Source organism: Fundulus heteroclitus, unplaced genomic scaffold (assembly GCF_011125445.2).
Source record: "Fundulus heteroclitus isolate FHET01 unplaced genomic scaffold, MU-UCD_Fhet_4.1 scaffold_714, whole genome shotgun sequence".
Lineage (NCBI taxonomy): Eukaryota > Metazoa > Chordata > Actinopteri > Cyprinodontiformes > Fundulidae > Fundulus > Fundulus heteroclitus.
Window position 1 is genome coordinate 13877 of NW_023397159.1, and position 18967 is coordinate 32843.

General features: G+C 35.3%; 1 protein-coding gene and 1 long non-coding RNA gene across 4 annotated transcripts; both read left to right on the forward strand.

The window, feature by feature from the left end:
* Positions 1 to 542: 542 nt before the first annotated feature.
* On the forward strand, positions 543 to 7437 carry LOC110368339. Of its 2 annotated transcripts, XR_002428015.2 has the most exons (7): positions 543 to 4637; positions 5015 to 5240; positions 5332 to 5389; positions 5482 to 5538; positions 5648 to 5674; positions 5766 to 5847; positions 5951 to 7432. It is a non-coding gene; the product is annotated as an uncharacterized LOC110368339 (long non-coding RNA). The 2 variants fall into 2 exon arrangements; XR_004930261.1 differs by having other exon boundaries at positions 543 to 5240; positions 5951 to 7437.
* A 1525-nt stretch (positions 7438 to 8962) lies between these two features.
* LOC105924820 lies at positions 8963 to 14577 on the forward strand. 2 transcript variants are annotated; one of them, XM_036134004.1, is made up of 11 exons: positions 8963 to 9233; positions 11720 to 11819; positions 11920 to 12023; positions 12115 to 12390; positions 12469 to 12562; positions 12693 to 12760; positions 12840 to 13058; positions 13405 to 13536; positions 13778 to 13840; positions 13973 to 14083; positions 14373 to 14577. In XM_036134004.1, the coding sequence occupies exons 2-11, from the start codon at positions 11720 to 11722 to the stop codon at positions 14556 to 14558; spliced, it is 1353 nt and encodes a 450-aa protein (XP_035989897.1). In that variant the 5' UTR covers positions 8963 to 9233; the 3' UTR covers positions 14559 to 14577. The 2 variants fall into 2 exon arrangements, with proteins under 2 accessions (XP_035989897.1, XP_035989896.1); XM_036134003.1 differs by lacking the exon at positions 8963 to 9233 and having other exon boundaries at positions 11347 to 11819.
* Positions 14578 to 18967: the final 4390 nt, after the last annotated feature.

The window sequence follows — 18967 nt, forward strand, 5'->3', positions numbered from 1 at the left end:
TAGTAGAAGCAGAAGAAGAAGACTTCCCGACAGCAGGGGGCGCACCCGAAAAAAACTGAGATGCCGGTTTGGCTGAGGAAGAAAGACGTGCTATCACAGCTAACAGCATTTTAACCCATCCCCTTGTGGAGCAGTGGGCTGCCACTGTGCGGTGCCTGGGTATCAATTGGGGGTTAAGGATCTTGCTCAGGGACCCAGAATGGAAGCTTGTGGGAGTTGAATTCAGAACCTCTGGGACCGAAGCTCTGTGCTCTAACCACTAGGCCACCACTCCCCTTGTGTTTTCATCTTAGTGGTGATTTTTTTTTTCTTTGAGATGAGTATTATCCTTTACATAACCATAACATATCATTTTTGCAGCATCCACTGATGAGGTGAAGGCCATCAAAGTTCTGGTTTGGATGGAAGGCTCCTACATGAACCTGGAGAATTAATGGAGTTCTTTCAGTCTTAATTTCAACAATAAAAGCAATCCTTGTGGAAAAGTGTATTCACTTTGATTAATATTAGTAAGAATTGGAAATAAAGACTTTATCAAAGGGTATGTTTATTATGCAATGTGGAATGTTTATTATTGAATGTGGAAAATAAAGGACTGTTTAATTTTCCCACAATGTTTGCATCCTCAGGTTTATTAACAGCCCCATGTGCCCTTTTTTCAATAACCTCAGCATTTTTAAAAGGTTTATACAGTACCATATACCTTACCATCACAATGCCAGCAGTTCTATATTTTTATTTAGTGAATACACTAACTTATTTACATTTCCCTGGCTGGATTTTACTACCTAAAAACCGTTTGCAACAATGGTAACTACAATAAGATTAAACTTGTAAAGTGTTGGTCATACTGGACAGTAGGAACATATATATCTGAGCCGTGTGATTCAGAATGTCCCAGTGCATCCATGGTGCCCTCAGTGCTACCAGTTGTTTGGGGCTCAACACATCGCCAGTTTCAGGAAAAATGACCCCACAGTGTGGGTCATCAAGCAGTCCACTGTCATCCCAGTCAATATGAGGCAGGCAAGACCCTGCACAAAAGATGGAGACATATAAAGAATAAAAAAGAGGCCATGATTTTGTTGCTACAACTTGCTGAATATAATTTAATTCATGGAGAAAAAATGACTCCTAAATCCATGATTTATTTGGAAGGACCTTAATAAACAGATTTCAAAGAAAACAGTTTCAATGCCACCTCTCTGATGTACTCGATGTTTTGTTGTATTGGAGTGATCAGATAAATGATCAGATAATTTCATTTCTGGTTTGAAATATAGGCATTAATGTGTGAAACTATAATTGCAAGCACAAAAAATAATCCTTTTTCATCCTTTTTCTACGACAGCATGCTGGATGCTTCTCATCTCCCATAACTGACTGAGTGTTAGATTCCCCTCTGTTCTGAGTGAATGGTCATCCCAGCCACTGCTGATGGTGTCAAACCTTGCTTGTAGTCTTGGGACAAATAAATTTAGTTTGACAGGTCAAGCAAATTGTTGTCGTTTTGTGAGTGAGAACAAATTTGAAACTTCTTTCTTTTAAAGGGCAGCTAAAGATATTTTAAAGCTGCTTACAATTATGTTTGACTGTGTATGAATGGTTAGGAAAAATACTCCCATCTAGTGTTGAAAATGATAACTGTTTTTCCATCATAACACATTAAAATAATTGTCGAAATAAAATGTTTTTGATAACCTTTGATCCTCTATGTGTGAAGAATTTATGGAGGAACTTTGAATGACATAACTGTAAACCTGTAGGAATAGTTCCATCACATGTGACTCAAGAAAATATGAGAAAATGACATCTTTGATGAAAAACTTTCTGTATTAACCACTGTTGGGGTACGTGCACTGCCCGCCACCAGCTACCGCAGAAGCTGTCACGCATCTTCCCCGCCCATCCACTGGGCGATACACATGAATGTGATTGGTTGCAGTCTACCATGATTCACAAAAAGATTTGGTGCAGATGATTACTTTTTAACAAATTAAAAGTTTTATTTTGTGATTTTAACGGTTGTTCAAATTCCTTTGTCCACCATGGAATAATCTTATTTTTAAGCTTACCTTCTTTCTTATTAATTGAGTTTTCTGCAGGCTCTAGAATAACTTTACATAATGAAATATTAAAAAATTCATTACTTCATTTTTATCAATTTTTCCATCTTCTTAGTTACTAGTATTTCTAAATGTATCCCAATTAGCACTACTGAATGACTATTTCTGCAATCCTACTGTTTTATATTTCTTTATATTCAATCCTATTACTGTAATAATTGGATAATGGTCATTTTCTGCTGTTGTTCCTCTGACTGCTTCCCATGTACAAATGTCCTCTAATGAATCTGAGACTAATGTGAGATCTAGTGCTGTTTCTGTAACTGTTCTGATATTTAATCTTGTTCCACTTTTTTTATTTAAACACACTAAATTTGTCATCTCCATCATCTTCTCAATAACCATTTCTACTAGCATCATTACTGTTGCCCCATAATGTGCTATGTGCATTAAAAGCCCCACAACAAATTACCTTCCCTACTAACTGTACCACCAGTTCCTTTATCTATTCTAAAAACAATTCTTTACATGGATTATAAAAGTTCACAATTTTGATATTTTCTTGTGTAGTCCATACTTCAATTATTAAATATTCCAAGTCTTTCCCTTTCCCTAAAACTCTATATTGCATTCTTGTTTTATAAATATTAAACATTCTCCTGAACTACCCTCCTCCCTATCTGTACAGATATTATTGTACCGTTTAATAAGAAATTCTAATTTTGACTTAAGCCATGTTTCTTAAATACATATATCTGGTTTATTTTTTAAATCTTTAATAAATCCCTTATCTCCTGACCAATTGCTATTATTTTGATTGCATTTCATTATACAATAATCAGTTAGCCTTTTGACTTGGATTTCCTGCTTTCCCATCTGCTTCAAGTCTTGTTCTGATTTGCTCTCAAGATACATATTTTATGCCTAAAAACTTCTCAGCTCCCATAACAATTTTTTTAATTTTTTTAGTTTTGTGTTCATCTTGATCAGTACAGTTGATCATGTATGCCATAAGCAAAATAATCTTATCCACTGACAGTTGTGGATTTGTTTTCTCTGTTTGTCCTTGTTCCATTCTTGACACCTGGATAACCTTGTCAGTTTCCTTCCTTCCTTTTTGTACTTGTACTTTCTTTAGTGCTTCTGCATAAAATATGTTGTTAATTGCATTAACCTGATGTATTTTCACAGCCCTCTTTCTAACTTCACATCTTCCATTTGTTACCCTGTGTTGGACACCACAATTGCAACAGTTATCCTGCACATTTTCCTTACGATCTTCCACTCTATGCTCACTTGTACAATTAGGACATCTCTGCTTACCTTTGCAAATTACTGCTATATGTTCATACTTCTGGCATTTGTAACATTGTAGTGGTGTGGAAATGTAGGGCCTAACTGGAAAGCTCATGCATTTTATTTTTAGTTTTTATGGAAGCTCGGCTCCTGAAACTCCAGAAGAACTAACAAGCTCACAACATTTTTAACATTTACTGTTCTCAACAGTTTCTGAATTCTGCTCATCCTCGCCTCCATTAATACTGTGTTTGAGTGTGTTCAATTCTTTTTCCACCTGTATCTCTGTTATCACTCCCCTTGTCACTATACTGTCACCCATAATATTTCTCTCAATATTTATTTTCTTGAACACACTTTCAACTTCCCCCATTTTGTTTTTCTGTTCCTCTGTTGTATGCTATTAACAGGCTACCATCTCTCAAAATCTCTCAGAATCCTATCTTTTAGAATCCTTGTCATTTTTTCCACATGTTGTTTACGAAGTATTTTGGGATTTATTGTTATGAATGAAAAAGGATATTGTAGGATATAGATAAAAAGTGAGTGTGATTGTTGAAATTGGTCTTTTTACTCTTTTCAAGTTATCACACCATTAGAAGTTGGTTTATTGTGTTGAATTGACAACGTACTGAGTTATTTCACACATTTTTCAACAACTGTCTTCAGAACATAGTAGAGGGGTCTTGACAGTGGGGGGCGTGAACTTCTAGGCAGATGGGAAGGGTTCAAAAGATCGTTTCAAGCCTTGTTAGAAGCAAAGGGTAAGAAGGTATGAAGCTGTTGATTTCAGGAAGAATGGTGCTTTAAGTAGTGTGCTTCACATATAGCAATGAGCTGGAAATGGCTTAGGCCTGGGATGAAATTTGCAATTTAATGGTGTAAGTGTTGGCTTTGTAGTGAATAGGGAGGTGGGATTACAGATCGTTGTGTTTGATGTGAAACAGGCAGTGGTGGTTAGTTTAGAGGGGAAAAGGGGACGTCTTATTGTGATATAAAAGCAAGGATTCCAATGAAAATGAAATTATTGTGTTTTAAGAGAAGGTTGTATCATTTGGAAAGCAGTTTTGGTGAGAATAGTTAGAAGGTTTGTGCGGTTTTGTGGTTGATTTTACAGAGTTGGGATATGTTATATGTAAAGAGTATGCTGTTGTTGTGATCAACTAATGTGTTTTCTTTTTTATTAAGATGATGGATAATGATTCTCCTTCAAAGTTTCCTGTATTTAAAGATGCTGAAATACAACAGTTACGGGGTGAGGCTCAACTTGCAAGTGTGAGTATTGAATTATTTTCCCTATTTTTATGGAGTAAGTTTGTGTAAAGGTAATAATTTAAAAGATTTTTATGTGTTGGTATTGTGGGGGGCACAATTGGTTGAAGTCATGACAATGTATAAGTTTAAAAGGTTGTATATAGAAGATTTTGTACTGTGTGAAAAGTGTGAAAATAGATGTCAGTGTTTAGAATGTTGGAGAAAGATAAAATCTGTTTTTTATTCACTTTGTATGCAATGATGTAGTGCATGATTGTTTTAAGAAGCAATGTGTAGTAATAAATACATTTTGTTGTGTATGGAATTTTTTGAAATATGTGTTATGTAGTATTGTTATATGTGGGGTTGGTAACTTTATTTTTCCTTTATATATGCAGTATTCTGTCTTGGATGTCTCAGTTGGACGTGAAGAGTCTTTTAAAATTGTTGGTAGTACATTTAACAAGTTTTTGGTTGAACGTGGTCGGCAAGCTCAAATAAGGAAGAAATTAGAACAGCAGCTGGAATACTACAAGGGAGAAAAAACAAAGGATGCTAAAATTATTCAGGCCTTAAAGGAGAAAGTGGACATATATGAAGGAGGTGCAGCTTTTATGCAGGATGGTAAGAGAGTATAATATGTCTGGTGCATGTTTTGATTATGGTTTTAATATAAGTAAATGGAAGATTTTGTTTACTGATCTATAAACAACAGATGCTGTTTGGGAGATACAATCAACAGAAGACACCATTAAGGGAATCTGTGATGTTCAGTAAGTTTCATAGTTAATAATGTATTTGGGTCATAGTTTAAATGTGTTTTTGTTATGGTCTTTCATGTGTGCTATTTGGTTTAAATCATTAGGAAAACTGCAGAAGTCTGTTTGGTGATAGAAAAAATCCCGGATTATGTTGAACCTGAGTAAGTTGTTTGCTTCAAATGGAATTTTTTTGTCATGTATTAGTTAATGAGTTGTTGAAATTGTGTCTATGCTTGATTAGTAAAATAACAGGTTTGTTGTCTGTTAAAGGAAAACAAAGGATGATGGTGATATTCAGTAAGTGTCATACTCCATGTTGAGGTTTTGCAGCTTGTCTGTAGTAAATTAGAATTTCTAATTTGGATTATATATGTGCAATTTTCATTAGAGCATCTACAGAAGTGGGTCCCCTGAAATCCAAAAGAATAAAGAAGAGTTTGGGGAAGGAATAATGTATGAAGTTGTAATGTGTAAGTATTGGTTTTGTTTGTGGTGTTGTTGTTGGATGTTGCCAGTGTTACATAAGGACTTAATCATGATTGAATAATATTTGTGTTATTCCTGGTTTCACAGAACAACGATCCATTTTGAAGTGGAGCAGGAGTGTTTTGTAATGTTAGCTTTGTATAGTTTGAAAGCTGTTTGTAATTGTATAGGTTTATGTTGTTGTAAAATATAGTGTTCTGTGTATTTTTTAAGAAATTTGTTGTTTATTTTGATTGTAATGTAAAGATTTTTGGTTCAAATAAATACATTATAGTATCTTTGTGGTATTTGTTTTAATGCACCACACATGTAAATGTTTTGTGTAAGTAGTAGTGTTGAAAAATTACGTCTATAATGAATTGCTGCTTACATATAATATCACAATAAAAGTGTATTAAGTTAAGGTAAGTGAACAACAGATATCAGTAAATAGATTTAGAGTATGTGTAAGTATGGTAAAATGATGTTAGCAGCCAAGTGATTTTGGCTTCAGATAAAAGTTGCAGAAGTTTTGACAAAGTTAGGTGTGTTATTTTTAAATATAGGTAATAATTGTAGTAAGTTTTTTTCACTGTACAATGTGCAAAATATATATAGGTCCACATCACAGTTTAATGGGTATGAGCGTTGTAGCAAGTGAGATCTATTGTGTGATTTAGATTAGTCTTTTATGTACTAATAACAGGTCTGTAGTCCCTATATTTTGTAGGGAAATTGTTGCTGATATTCAAAATAACCCTGCAGGAGTTACTAAAAAACAAAACAAAGACTCTTCAGTTGACCATGATTACCTCCAATAACAGTATTTACATTTGTATGAACACATGTAAACATGTATTTAAACTGTGTTCAGATTTTCAGATTGTATTCAGAGGCTGAGAGCAACAGTGAAAGAATTGCATTGGCACTTTTAAAGACAGAGCACAGACACCTTAACAGTGGGGGGCTAGGTAGTCTTGTAGCCAGACGGGAAAGGTTTAGATGATCTTTCACATTGTTTTGAGAAGCAAACTTTGAAGTGGTATGAGGCTGTTGATTTTTGGGATAACGAGGCTCAAAGTACTGTTGGTTTCATATGCAAATGGAGGTGGGAATGGCTGTGGCAAGGGCAGTGGCGAATTAAAGTGGTCAGGGGCCCCTAAACTACTTTTTGTGTGGCCCCCTCCTAAACTGCTTTACCAGAAAATAAATTATTTTGTGCCATGTGTAAAAGGGTACACCTAAATTACACGTCTCAAGTGCAACACTCTCTTAGTCTGCAGTCCAAAACACATTCAGACATTAGCCTATTATAAATAGCAATGCCACCGAAAAAATCATGACTGTGTCCCCTGAAAGGTAGTCCTCGCTCTGCTAAGAACTTTACAACCACAACCATCTTCTTTAAAACCTCAGTCCAATATTCTTATTCATTGTCAAATTGTTTTTTTAGTTCTGATTTTATACACCCAGCTTCAGCACAGTGCATTACATAAGCAATCATAGCCTTTCTGTGACTCTCTGATCCTTCATTTTCAGCCAAACATGTGGCGGCATTTTTCCACTCACTATAACCTGCTGTGAGTGTAGACTTCTGATCGCTGCCCCCAAATAATGTACATGCAAAATGCTGTGATCATGCACAGCTGGGAGTAAACAAGCCTTTCCAGTTAAAAGGGGGCAGACATGTGAGGAAAGCACATTTGAAGCTGAGGATTAGTGTCAAGGAATGTTTATAATTGATCGTGGGATTATTGCAAGATGATTTGGTTAATTCCTCTCCAATTATTTTAGGCAACTCATTTACAGTGAAGCAAAAAGAACCGTGGACCGGTTTTCACTTTAGAGGTAAATTGATAGTTTCATGTTACCTTGATGTTTGAAGGTGCTGATTTAACATGATTTCTTTTGTGTGCAGGTTGACCTGCTACTGTTTCAGTCGCTGTTTTAGTACAGTTTCAGAATTTTATTTGTACTTTTTAGTAAAAGAAGGGTTTTATTGTTTATTCCCCATGTCTGTTTTTAATTCACTTGAGGATCTATGATGTCCCTGGGTCCCTGCTCACATTGGTGTTATAGGTAATCAGTTAGCTAATAGTTTTGCTAAGAGTGCTGTTAAGAAGGATGTTGATTTCAAATATTAAAATAAGTAAAAATGAGATGAAGAATATTATTAAAATATATTTCAAGAAGAAATGACAAGAGTAGTGGGATAAAGGACAGAATACTAGTTTTTATTATAGTATTCAAAAAAAGGTTGTAGAAGTAAGAAAATGTAATAGATAGAATAAGAAAATAGAATAAAAGAGAAAAAGATATTATATGTAAGATACAATTTAGACATACAGATTAAAATAGTCCTCACAAAATAATTAATAAGCATAATACAGGGTGTTGTAATTGTGGGAAATTAGAAACAGTCCAACATATTTTTTTAGAATGTAATAAATATACTCAGGAAAGAGAGATGTTATGTAGAGAGTTAGGCAGGAATAAAAATAAATTAGATATAAGGGATTTGTTTCATAGGTCGTTTAGGGATGTAGTTTTTGGGAGTATTTTTAGTTTTCTAAGAAGGACGGGTATTTTAGGGAGAATATAATAGTTGGTCTGATCCATACTGCATTGTGGAAGGTGACGGTGATGCACCTATAAGTGGTTTGTTAACCGCCATTAAAAACAAGAGAAGAAGAAGAAGAGAAACATGTGTTGGGGGCACTGAGCTATTATATACACAGACATGAATACGTAGACGCCGCGTCCTCACGTGAGAGGCGTACCGATAGAGCGGCCATCTTAGGTCAGACCTAGCTGCGCTCAGAGAGAATACAAGTCAATTCAGAAAATGTACTTTATGTTTTCAGACACTATGAATCCGGTGAATTATATATATATATATATATATATATATATATTTGAAGAAAGAGAGAGAGATTTATGTGTGTATAAATTGTGTGTATATTAGATTAATATATAACTGCAAAATATGTAAGTGCATGTACATTTTTCATCCAGTTTGACTTCAATTTAAATAGTTTTGGTTCTGAATAAATATATGTAATCTGTCTGAAAGGTCACGAGCATTGTGAACATATGATTAAAATGAGACTGTAGGCACGTCGGCCCAGCGGCAGGCAGCGTACAATGGGGCGTCTACGTATATGATGTCTATGATTATATAGCTCAGTGGTTGGGGGCTGTTCAGTCACGTGGGATATTTTCCGAGCTTCAGGTTAGCTGCGTGTTCTCCGTAAAGGCTTACTCTTTCATAGACACACCTTGATTGCAGTCGTTTTCGCTGTGCTCAAAGTATTGTTTTTCAACCTAATAGTTGTGCTACTTTCTTCAACCGTCTTTAAATCGATTGTCTGCAGGAGCGGAATTGGTTAAGGTAGGTTACATAGTCATGCTTTTAATAAGATGTACACAGACGTTGAGCTTTTATTAGAGTGTTTATAGTTCGGTTTTCAACACGTGCGCAGTAACAACCGTATACATTGTAGGTTACTGTATGTCGACGAGGAAAATGGATTAACATGAACAACGGAGCTACTTGTTCTAATAATAATGTATGAACACGTTTTAATATACGTGTCGTGGAAAAACTGTTATTTGGCAGATTCATTTAAAAAAAACTACAGTTGTGAAGAATAACATGAAATCCATACTTTTTGTCGTAGGCACGGCTGATTTCGTTGTTGTGGAATGTTATTGGGACACAACTATAAACCACGACAAGCGACATGAGTTTTAAAACAGCAAAGCTTTGTGAAGCGTGTTTACATATCAGCATGATGCTTTGGTGAGCGTCATAAAGCTATGGTGCGTTTATTAACAATGGAACATGTTAAACTGACAAGAAAATAGGTATTTCAAAAGCATTTCAAACAGCCCTTTGAAATCGTTAATAATATCTTGCTATATTATTGTACATTTTTAAAATAAAATATTGCAAAAGTGAATGTCCAAATATAACGGAAAATTATTTAGAGCATTTAGTATGTATGACAGGGTACACTGTTTCAGGATAAATATGATTCTATGAGTTTTGTTACATTTGTAAGGTTCAATTGTCCCATGGTCCTGATTGTTAAGAATGCATCATATTGGTCTGTGAACGCTGTGTAAAGGCATTTTTGATCTTCAGTTACACAAACCTTTATTGTTTAAAGAGTCTAGTTGGCATTCACAGTTTAGTGTTGTGTGTGTCTTGCAAGACACCACAGAAAATTAATTGGCCATACCTATGTCAAAAATGTAAATGTGTCTTTCATAACACCTGTAATTTGGCAAATTAATCTGCTAAATAACCACAGTACTTTATATGACAGATATATTGAAGCATAATTAATATAATTATATAAGAACTAGGTCTGTAGTTCATATTTCATATTGTTTCCTAGTCCAAATGCAGTTGTACAGAGTGAGCCTCGCTCTCGTGACAGGGCATGCATTTTTCCCCAGCTATGCACTTTTCAACATAACAGGTGTTTGTACTAATGATGGTGTAATTAATGGTTTTTGTCACTAAAGGGTATTTCGCACTGAATAAATGTTTTTCCTTGCTGTGGAGCATGAGGTAGAGTTCTTAAAGAACTTTTCTGCTACTTATTATTTAAAATCAACCTAATGTTCCTGAAAGCCTGGTTTTTTGCTTATTGTATTTTAAGAAGTACCTCCAGTCATCTTTTGGTTATCTTATGTGTACTGTAAATTTTGTCTGCATTTGTTTGTGCAGGGCATTCTTTTTTAAAGGATGGTTTGGTCAGTGTTTAAAGATATGTTTTGATGGTATAGTTAACTTTGTACAATATTAGAAAGGACAACAGTGTTTAAATAGTTAGACCTGTGATAGAGATATATGGAACACATTTGTTATTTACATGTAAGCTTTAAACCAGAAACATTATCTGAAATGAAAACTATATTTCTTGTCAAAATGTAAATGTCTACTCAGCATTGATGTTGTTGTATTTTTATATACACACAACAAAAGAAATGTTCTTTATAAATTTTGTGTAAACCATTGTGGTAGTAGCACATAACATTCAATTTTTATGTGGCAAAACATCACATTTCATCTCAATGTTGTTTGTTCACAGAAACACACATTATGCTGCAGTATTTATCCATCATGACCAAAGCTTGCCATGATTTATAAAGGCCTATAAAAGTAGTAGTTATTGAAAATGTTATTTAATGTACTTCTCATATATTACATGGTTTTATTATGGTTAATTTTATTGATGTGGAGTACTATATATGTGTATATGCAGGCTATAGTGTCCCACAGTCAATGCTATGCTGATATTGGAGCTCAGTGTCAACACTGCAATAATATAGTTTTCTGAACAAACCTGTACAAGGTAAAACCCAGTTGACATTTAGATGCTTATCTTTTCATGTGTATACTACCTTGTAGTTCTTACAGTATGAATTTGGGCCATGACATTTCTTTATGTATTTAATTAGAAATTGAGTTTATATTTTTGTGTTCTGAGAAGGTTGCAAGTACCTGGTTCAATCCTCACAGCCTGCACTTTGTGTTCCTTAGCAACACCCTTAAGGGGCAATTGCTCCCTGGGCATTGCACACGGGCAGCCCACTGCACTCCAAAGGGATAGGATAAAATGTAGATGTTAATATGTGCATTGTGGGATCAATATATCATCATTATTATTATTATTATTAATGGCAGCATTGCTTCTGTGGTTTATGTAAAAGTAAATCCTGGCATCCAAAAATGGATTGATGACAAACTGTATTTTTTTTTTTACACTGATTATGTCTGGTTCCTGTATTGTTACGTATATCTATTGATGTAATGGGTCCAAGACTGAAATGTCTAAATTTCCTTTGTTGAATGTGTGTTTGCAGATGCCCCGATTAAAGTCTCACAAACGTTCTGAAGCTGCTCGTCGCAGAATAGAAGTGCAGCGTATCGGGATTCAAAGGCCTTCTTGCCGTTTTGTTCCACGTAAGTATAAATATCTGTATCTGTTTTGTTTCATGGCTATATGTAATGTATTATGTGGGAGTGGCATTTCTCCAAATCATTGCTCTTTGATTATTACCAGGTCATGGTACTGGGATGCGACACAAAGTGACAGATTGGCCAATTAGTGCTATTACTAATCGCTGTCATAAGTTGGTCATTTCTGAAAAGACACATGATAAGAAGGTATATAGTCTAATTATTTTTTATGAGTAACTTTTGGTTTTCAGTATGTCTCAGGTTGCAAGTAATATAATGTTGTGTTTATGTCTTACAGTTTGTTCTTATTATTGGAGATTCACATCTACGTGCTATAGCAGATGGATATGTTCCTTTGCGCAATACACGCATTGCCTTTGGAATCATGTCAACTGCAGGAGCATCTGCAAAAGATCTTCAGCGTGAGGTCATGCATGTGACTTTGCCACGTGAACCTGATGCAATATGTGTGATGGCACCCTCCAACAATCTAATTTCCAGCAAAACTCCAGAGGAGGCGGGACTTGCATTTGAGAAGTACCTAAAAGCGGTCCTAAGTCGCTGGCCTAATAAGGTGCTACTTTGTGGGTTTCGCAGTATGTGTCAATGGTATTGTTGTTTTATTTGTAATAACTCAATACGCTTTTTACAGGTTTTTTGTACTGCCATGGTCCCACGCTTAACAGAGTCAGCTGAAAAACAGATGTTTTTCCAGCAGGAATTCCACCGCAGGTCAAAATCTTTAGGTAGGTAGGAAATAAACAGATACAATACATTTGATATATAAACATGTTTTTATAATCTGTTCTTAATGTTGATGTATACTAAAATTATTGTCTGGGGGGAAACCCTATGTGCATACATTGGGATTTTCAGGAGTGAAGTATCATTGTATCAATGATGAATTCCCCATGCACCGTGTTCATCTTTGGTCCTATGATGGTGTAAGTAAGAATTAATTATATAAAATTAACATGCTACAATTTTCCAGTGGTATTTTTTTATGTCTTTGTATGTGTGCAGGTCCATCTCAGTGATGACTTTGGGATGCCTGTTTTGTCAGACCAGCTTTGCAGTGCATCATATAACTTTTTAAACACAATGGAAGTGCCACAACTGGTGCAAAGACAATCATCTCAAATCTACCAACCTAGATTTGCACCTCGTGTGGTTGTGAAAGGGTTGGAACGTGCTACTCCTTCACCTCTATCTGAATGGACAGTAGTGGGGTTGGGTAAAAAGGTAACAGAGTAAATGTGTGTGTTACAAGTAGAAAAGCAGTGTAATTTCAATATACTTTGTCATTAAAACTGTAAATGTGTCATCACAGAGGCATATGTCAAGGGAACTACACTGGATTTTTCTAAAATCAAGGGCGGATCATCATGACATTAGTAAAGTCATATGTTTGGAAAATATTGATGATTACAGAATATATATCCTCTGAACTTTGCAAAAATGTGGTATACATTTGCTTAAGTACAGTGAAAACATTGGGCAGAAAGTATTAGTTTTCTAAAACTGGGAGAGAGAATTGTTGCCTATATAGATAACATGATTTTGTTGTGTTGATGTTTGTGTTCAACAGACAAGTTGTTCTGTAGAGGGCCAAGAGAACAAATACATTCCTTTGAATCCAAGACGATTTTCACCTGACATGTTGGTTGGTATGGAAGAGGTTTGTCCATCCTCAGATGATGATGTCTACACAGACCAAGAGGTAATATATAACACATTAAAATTAGGCTGAACATGATGTCAGCTTTGTATTGTGCTGTTAGTGTTAAAATGACACATTGCAGACTGTGTTGAAGTTAACAAAAGGTGTACTGGGTCAAATTTAAAGTCTGTGTGTTAAACAGCAAGCATTTCAGTCAGTATATCTGTATAATCAAAAGCATTGTGATTTTCAATGTTGTGAATTATGTTTGTCTGTTTATGTGTTTCTTGTTGTTTTTCAGGTTTCATGTACTCCAATGGTGACCATTCCTATAAATATGGAGAATGTCACTCCTGAGAAGAAAGTAAGTACATGTGTGTGACATTATAGGTAATCTTGATAAAATAGTAATGTAATTTTTTTTACGTAGAATTTACTGATAATTCTCTCCCACACTGCATACATTCTGAATTTTCGTTGTTTAATTGTGCTAAAGGACAAGTCAAAACAACAGCAGGTGTTTTCCTTTGATGGAAAACCGTCACCCAGTCATGGGGAGTCCATTGAGTGTCCAACTGCAAGTCCAGTGAATGCAAATGAACATGAGGTGGGTTGTACATGACATTGATGCAATATGCCTGAAATACATTATCTGTAATATATCTGTAATTGCTAATGCAGTTGTTTACGTCAGTTATTGTAGTTTATTTCTCTTAGTTGCATTGTGTTTCGGCTCAAGTTGTTTACTTCTATTAGTATTTATCATTGTCATAGTTTCATGACTTTTTGACATGCTGCAAAACATGTATATGTTGTTGTTTTCACAACTACATTGGTGTCTTGATGTTTGGTGTCTATTACTTCATAAAATTTGTTTTCTTCTGTGGTTATTGTAGATGGGTGAGTATAGGGGTGATGGAAAGCGAAGACAAACACCAACAGGTCAGGCTGTTTCACCCATCCTGTGCATTTGTTCAGAGGTTTTGCCAACAGCTGTTATTGCTGGTAGACATGTTCACAATCATAAAACTTGTGTTGATCTTGATGCCATAAGGGCAAGTGCAAATTGTAGCAGCAATTAAGCACCAAATGTCTCCCATTTGTACTTGGAAGTCATCAGATGTTGCTGAGATTGATGCTGAAGGTCAAAGGTTATTAGCCCATGTAGATAAGACTGTAGTGGATAGTAGCAAAATGTCTGACATATGTAAGCTGGTGGACCAACAGAGCATCTTTGGTGAGAATTGGTCAGTGATACTTGGCGAGGCTGCTTGTGGGAATTTTGATTTCACATCAGACGTGAAAGGCAGTGATGTGCTTAAACATTGTTTACTGACATATGGAATGTGTGTCCTTGAGTTTCACAGTGCGGTGTGTCTTGTTATCCACCATAATGACTACTTAGTCATTGTGGACTGTGGAACACGCAATTCACAGGGGTTGCCATCAGTAATGGGTACGTCTGTAGTGGTGTTTAACACATGTTTCAATGACCTAATACTGCACATTATCAAACTTTGTGAAGCATTAAACACATATCAGTACTGTGTTAGGCCAATGTTCGTGGAATGCAAATCCTCAAGCTTTAACACAGGTGGGGAACTGATTACTGACAAAGATGCTGTAGAACCACACCATACTGCCAAGCCAGTTCAGCATGACAGATTTGTTCTTGGAACATTTCATCAGGGTCATGTTTTCTTTAAATACAACGGACGTCAATGTGCTGCCATAACTATTGTTGCTCTAATCATGCATAAGCTCATCAACGTTTTTTCTTGGCATTCCGATATGTCGGATGAAGTTTTGTTGTTAGGCAATAAGCTGTATACATGGTTGTGGGATAATAACATGACTGGTGGAAATCAGTTCCTTTCAGTACTAGACTTGCCAAAGCATATTGATGTGGATAATCATACTTTTCAAATATCTTATGAAGATGACATATATGGAAACTTAAATGATGATCACGGAACCTGCTCAGTTGAAAGAAGTAATACTCCTTTGTATGAAGGACTGCAAAAGCTATGTAGCAAATATGAAACCATTGTAGTGACTGTAGATGTAACCAGTGTCGCCCTGGTAAATCTGAAAGGACAATATGCTGTGATAGACTCTCACTCACGTAACTCAGATGGAAGTGTTGCCGAGAATGGAAACAGCATTGTTTTGTATTTCAGCAGCTTAGAGAATGTCTGCCATTACCTTACAACACTTGGTGGAAACACAACTTGGAGTCATGAATTTGAGATGACAGGTGTTTCTATTAACATACTGAAAGAGCATGATGTATGTCAACTTGTAGATACAACAACAGAAACACAGTTTAGTTCTAACTTTATTCAAGAATTATTGCTTACAGATCACAATAAATCTAAAAGGTGCAACATGTCTGGCAAACCCAGGATTGTGAAGAAGTTGAAAGGAAGTGATTTTGATGTAAGTTGGGATGTAGAGTTTGTTAGTAATGTAAAAAGTAAAGGTCATAACTTCAGACCTCTTTCTAAAGTCCATGCAGAGGCTGTGTGCAAACAGTTGAATGTGCAATGTGAAAAACCTGATTTTGCATCCTGTTTAAGTGGCCAGTTAGGAGTTCCATGTAAAAGTGACCACATAGACAGTGATGGAAATTGTTTTTTTCGAGCTTTTAGTCATGCTTTTAGTGGCACACTAGATGGCATCGCAAAATACGACTTGCTGTTGTGAAGCAGCTGCAAAGTAATTCCAACATGTATGATAGTATTTTGAGAAATGAGTATTCTTCTGTTGATGAATATATGGACACCTCAGGAATGCAGTATGATAACACTTGGGCAACCGAAGTTGAAATACAAGCTGCAGCTGACTGCTTTGGTGTAAACATCTTTACATTTTATTATGATAATTGGCTTGAATACAAGTGTCATAGCACACATCTGTCAGAGAAATGTGTTTATTTACACAACCATAATGGCAACCATTATGAGACTGTTGTTTGTGTAAAGCAACCACAAACACAAAGTTGTTATGGTTATTGTAAAAATGCTTTAAGTCCACAATCATTCAATGTCAATACCAAAATTGAACTTACATTAAACATTGGTTCATATGATAGCGCAGATATTATTAGTCTTAATGAAACTACAGATTGTTTCCCCTTTAATCCAGTTTGCCAAACAGTTGCAGAAGGATTGTGTAAGAAATTTAAAATGGAGTTCATAAAAACAAAGACAGAAGGATTAACAGATGTTGGACCTGTAGGGAAAGTGTGTAAATTTGAAAAAATTAAACAAGACTACAACAACTTTTTTAGAGCAGTGGCTCATGTTCTAAGTGGATCTGAAAATCTTCATCGCAGAATTAGATTAGCAGTTGTGTCATACATGGAAAATAACCAGGAACACATAAGCCACCTTCTAGGGGAAAAATATGCTTCTGTCACACAATATGTTAAAAAGTCATGCATGAAGTATGTTGGACATGTAGCTTCTGAAATAGAAATGCATGCAACTGCTAATGCTTTTGGCCTAAACCTGTATGTATATAATGGTACTTTGTGGAACAAATACAGTTGTACAGATTCCACAGAAAAAACCCAAAGTATATATCTACAATGGGACAGCTGTCACTTTAACCCTGTTACTTGTGTTACCAGAGGACACCAAAAGCTATGCTATGGTTTGTGTAAAGTTGTGGATGCATCAGATATGCCATATTCACTTAGAAGACATTTGAAACGTAAACAGAGTCATATAGAGGAAAATGATAGTTACACAAATTCCTCCCCATATTTGAAGAAAAAAAAGACATTTACCAGAATGACAGACTATCACTGCAACATGGAATTTAAAGAAACTATTAAATCAAAATCTAAAGCTTTCTATCATCAAAACATGTCATATAAAAAAAATAAAATTGCTGCAAGCAAAAGACAATACAGAGAACATAAATCACACAGAGAACAGTTAAAAAATTTAAGTATAAACAGGTACAAATTTAATCTTCACATTAGAGAGAAAATAAAAGCCTTGAGCATACAGAAATACCGATTTAATATAATGCATCAACAAAAACTTAAAGCACTAAGTATAGAGAAATATCATTGCAATGTTTTACAAAACAAAAAAGCAAAACAATTAAGCAAAGACAGATATAAATCTGATGAACTACATCGGCAAAAATTAAAGGCTTTAAGTATACAAAAATATAAATCCAATTTTATACATCAACAACAGTTAAAGGCTTTAAGTATACAAAAATATAAATCCAATTTGATACATCAACAAAAATTAAAGGCTTTAAGTATACAAAAGTATAAATCTAATTTGATACATCAACAAAAAGTAAAGGCTTTAAGTATACAAAAGTATAAATCCAATTTGATACATCAACAAAAAGTAAAGGCTTCAAGTATACTAAAGTATCAATCAAATCTGACACATCAACAACATGTAAAAGCGTTGAGTATACAAAAATATAGGTTGAATCAGAAGCACAGAGAAAACCTAAAAATGTCTAGGCAAACACTGTATCATACAGATATTAACCATAGGGAAAACGTTTTACTTAGTGTTAGATCCCAACAACAAAAGCGTAAGGCAATGACTAAGGATATTGATTATGTCATACACCAGTTCTTAGAAAAGGTTAAAGAAGGCCCCAATCTTGTTTGTTGTGTTTGCCACAGACTGTTATTCAGACATCAGGTTTTGATATGTCATAAAGATTCTTATAATAAAAGCACAGACAGTGCTGCCATTGCACAAAAATGTATTGCTGATAAGTATGTGCATAAATGCAATAATATCTGTACAATTCAGTGTAAGTTGAAGGATACAGCCAGAGCTAAGCTAATGATTTGTCATTGCTGCCATAACAATATTCAAAAAGGGATAATGCCACCTGAAAGTTCCACCAACAATTTAGGTCTTGATGCTATCCCTCCAGAATTGGCTTGTCTAAACACTTTGGAACAGCATCTAATAGCTTTACATACCTTTCATGAAAATGTTGGCATTACCTAAAGGAGGACAAAATGGTATTCATGGACCCGTGACCTGTGTTCCAGCAAATTTAGTAGACACATGTAATGTGTTGCCGCGGAGTAATATGGAAGGATCCTTGTTGGCTGTTAAATTAAAGCGCAAATTAACATATAAAGGTCATTACAAATATCAATTTGTTGACACATTGCATATTCAGCAAGCCCTTACATATTTGAAACAATTCAACAAGCATTACAAAGACATACAGTTTAATGAAAGTTGGATTAATGACTTTTGTAGAGATGACAGGGATTGTATACAACAGGATGGCATCTCTAATGAACCAGTCAAACTATCTGTTGATGATGATGAGGACAATCTTTTGCATGACAGACAGCAACACTGCATGTTTCAAGACACATGTCTCATGCCTGTGGATTTGGGACAAGAAGCTTTAGATCAGTACTTTGATCATGTACGGAATGTGGCACCAGGGGAAGGCAATAATCCTGTGAAACTTCTTTCTG

Bases quoted from the DNA above. Each gene is read 5' to 3' on its own strand.
- LOC105924820 (XM_036134003.1), top strand. From the start codon at position 11,684: ATGTCTAAATTTCCTTTGTTGAATGTGTGTTTGCAGATGCCCCGATTA. The intron at 11,820-11,919 runs GTAAGTATAAAT...GATTATTACCAG, and splicing joins TTCTTGCCGTTTTGTTCCAC to GTCATGGTACTGGGATGCGA. The intron at 13,059-13,404 runs GTAACAGAGTAA...TGTGTTCAACAG, and splicing joins TAGTGGGGTTGGGTAAAAAG to ACAAGTTGTTCTGTAGAGGG.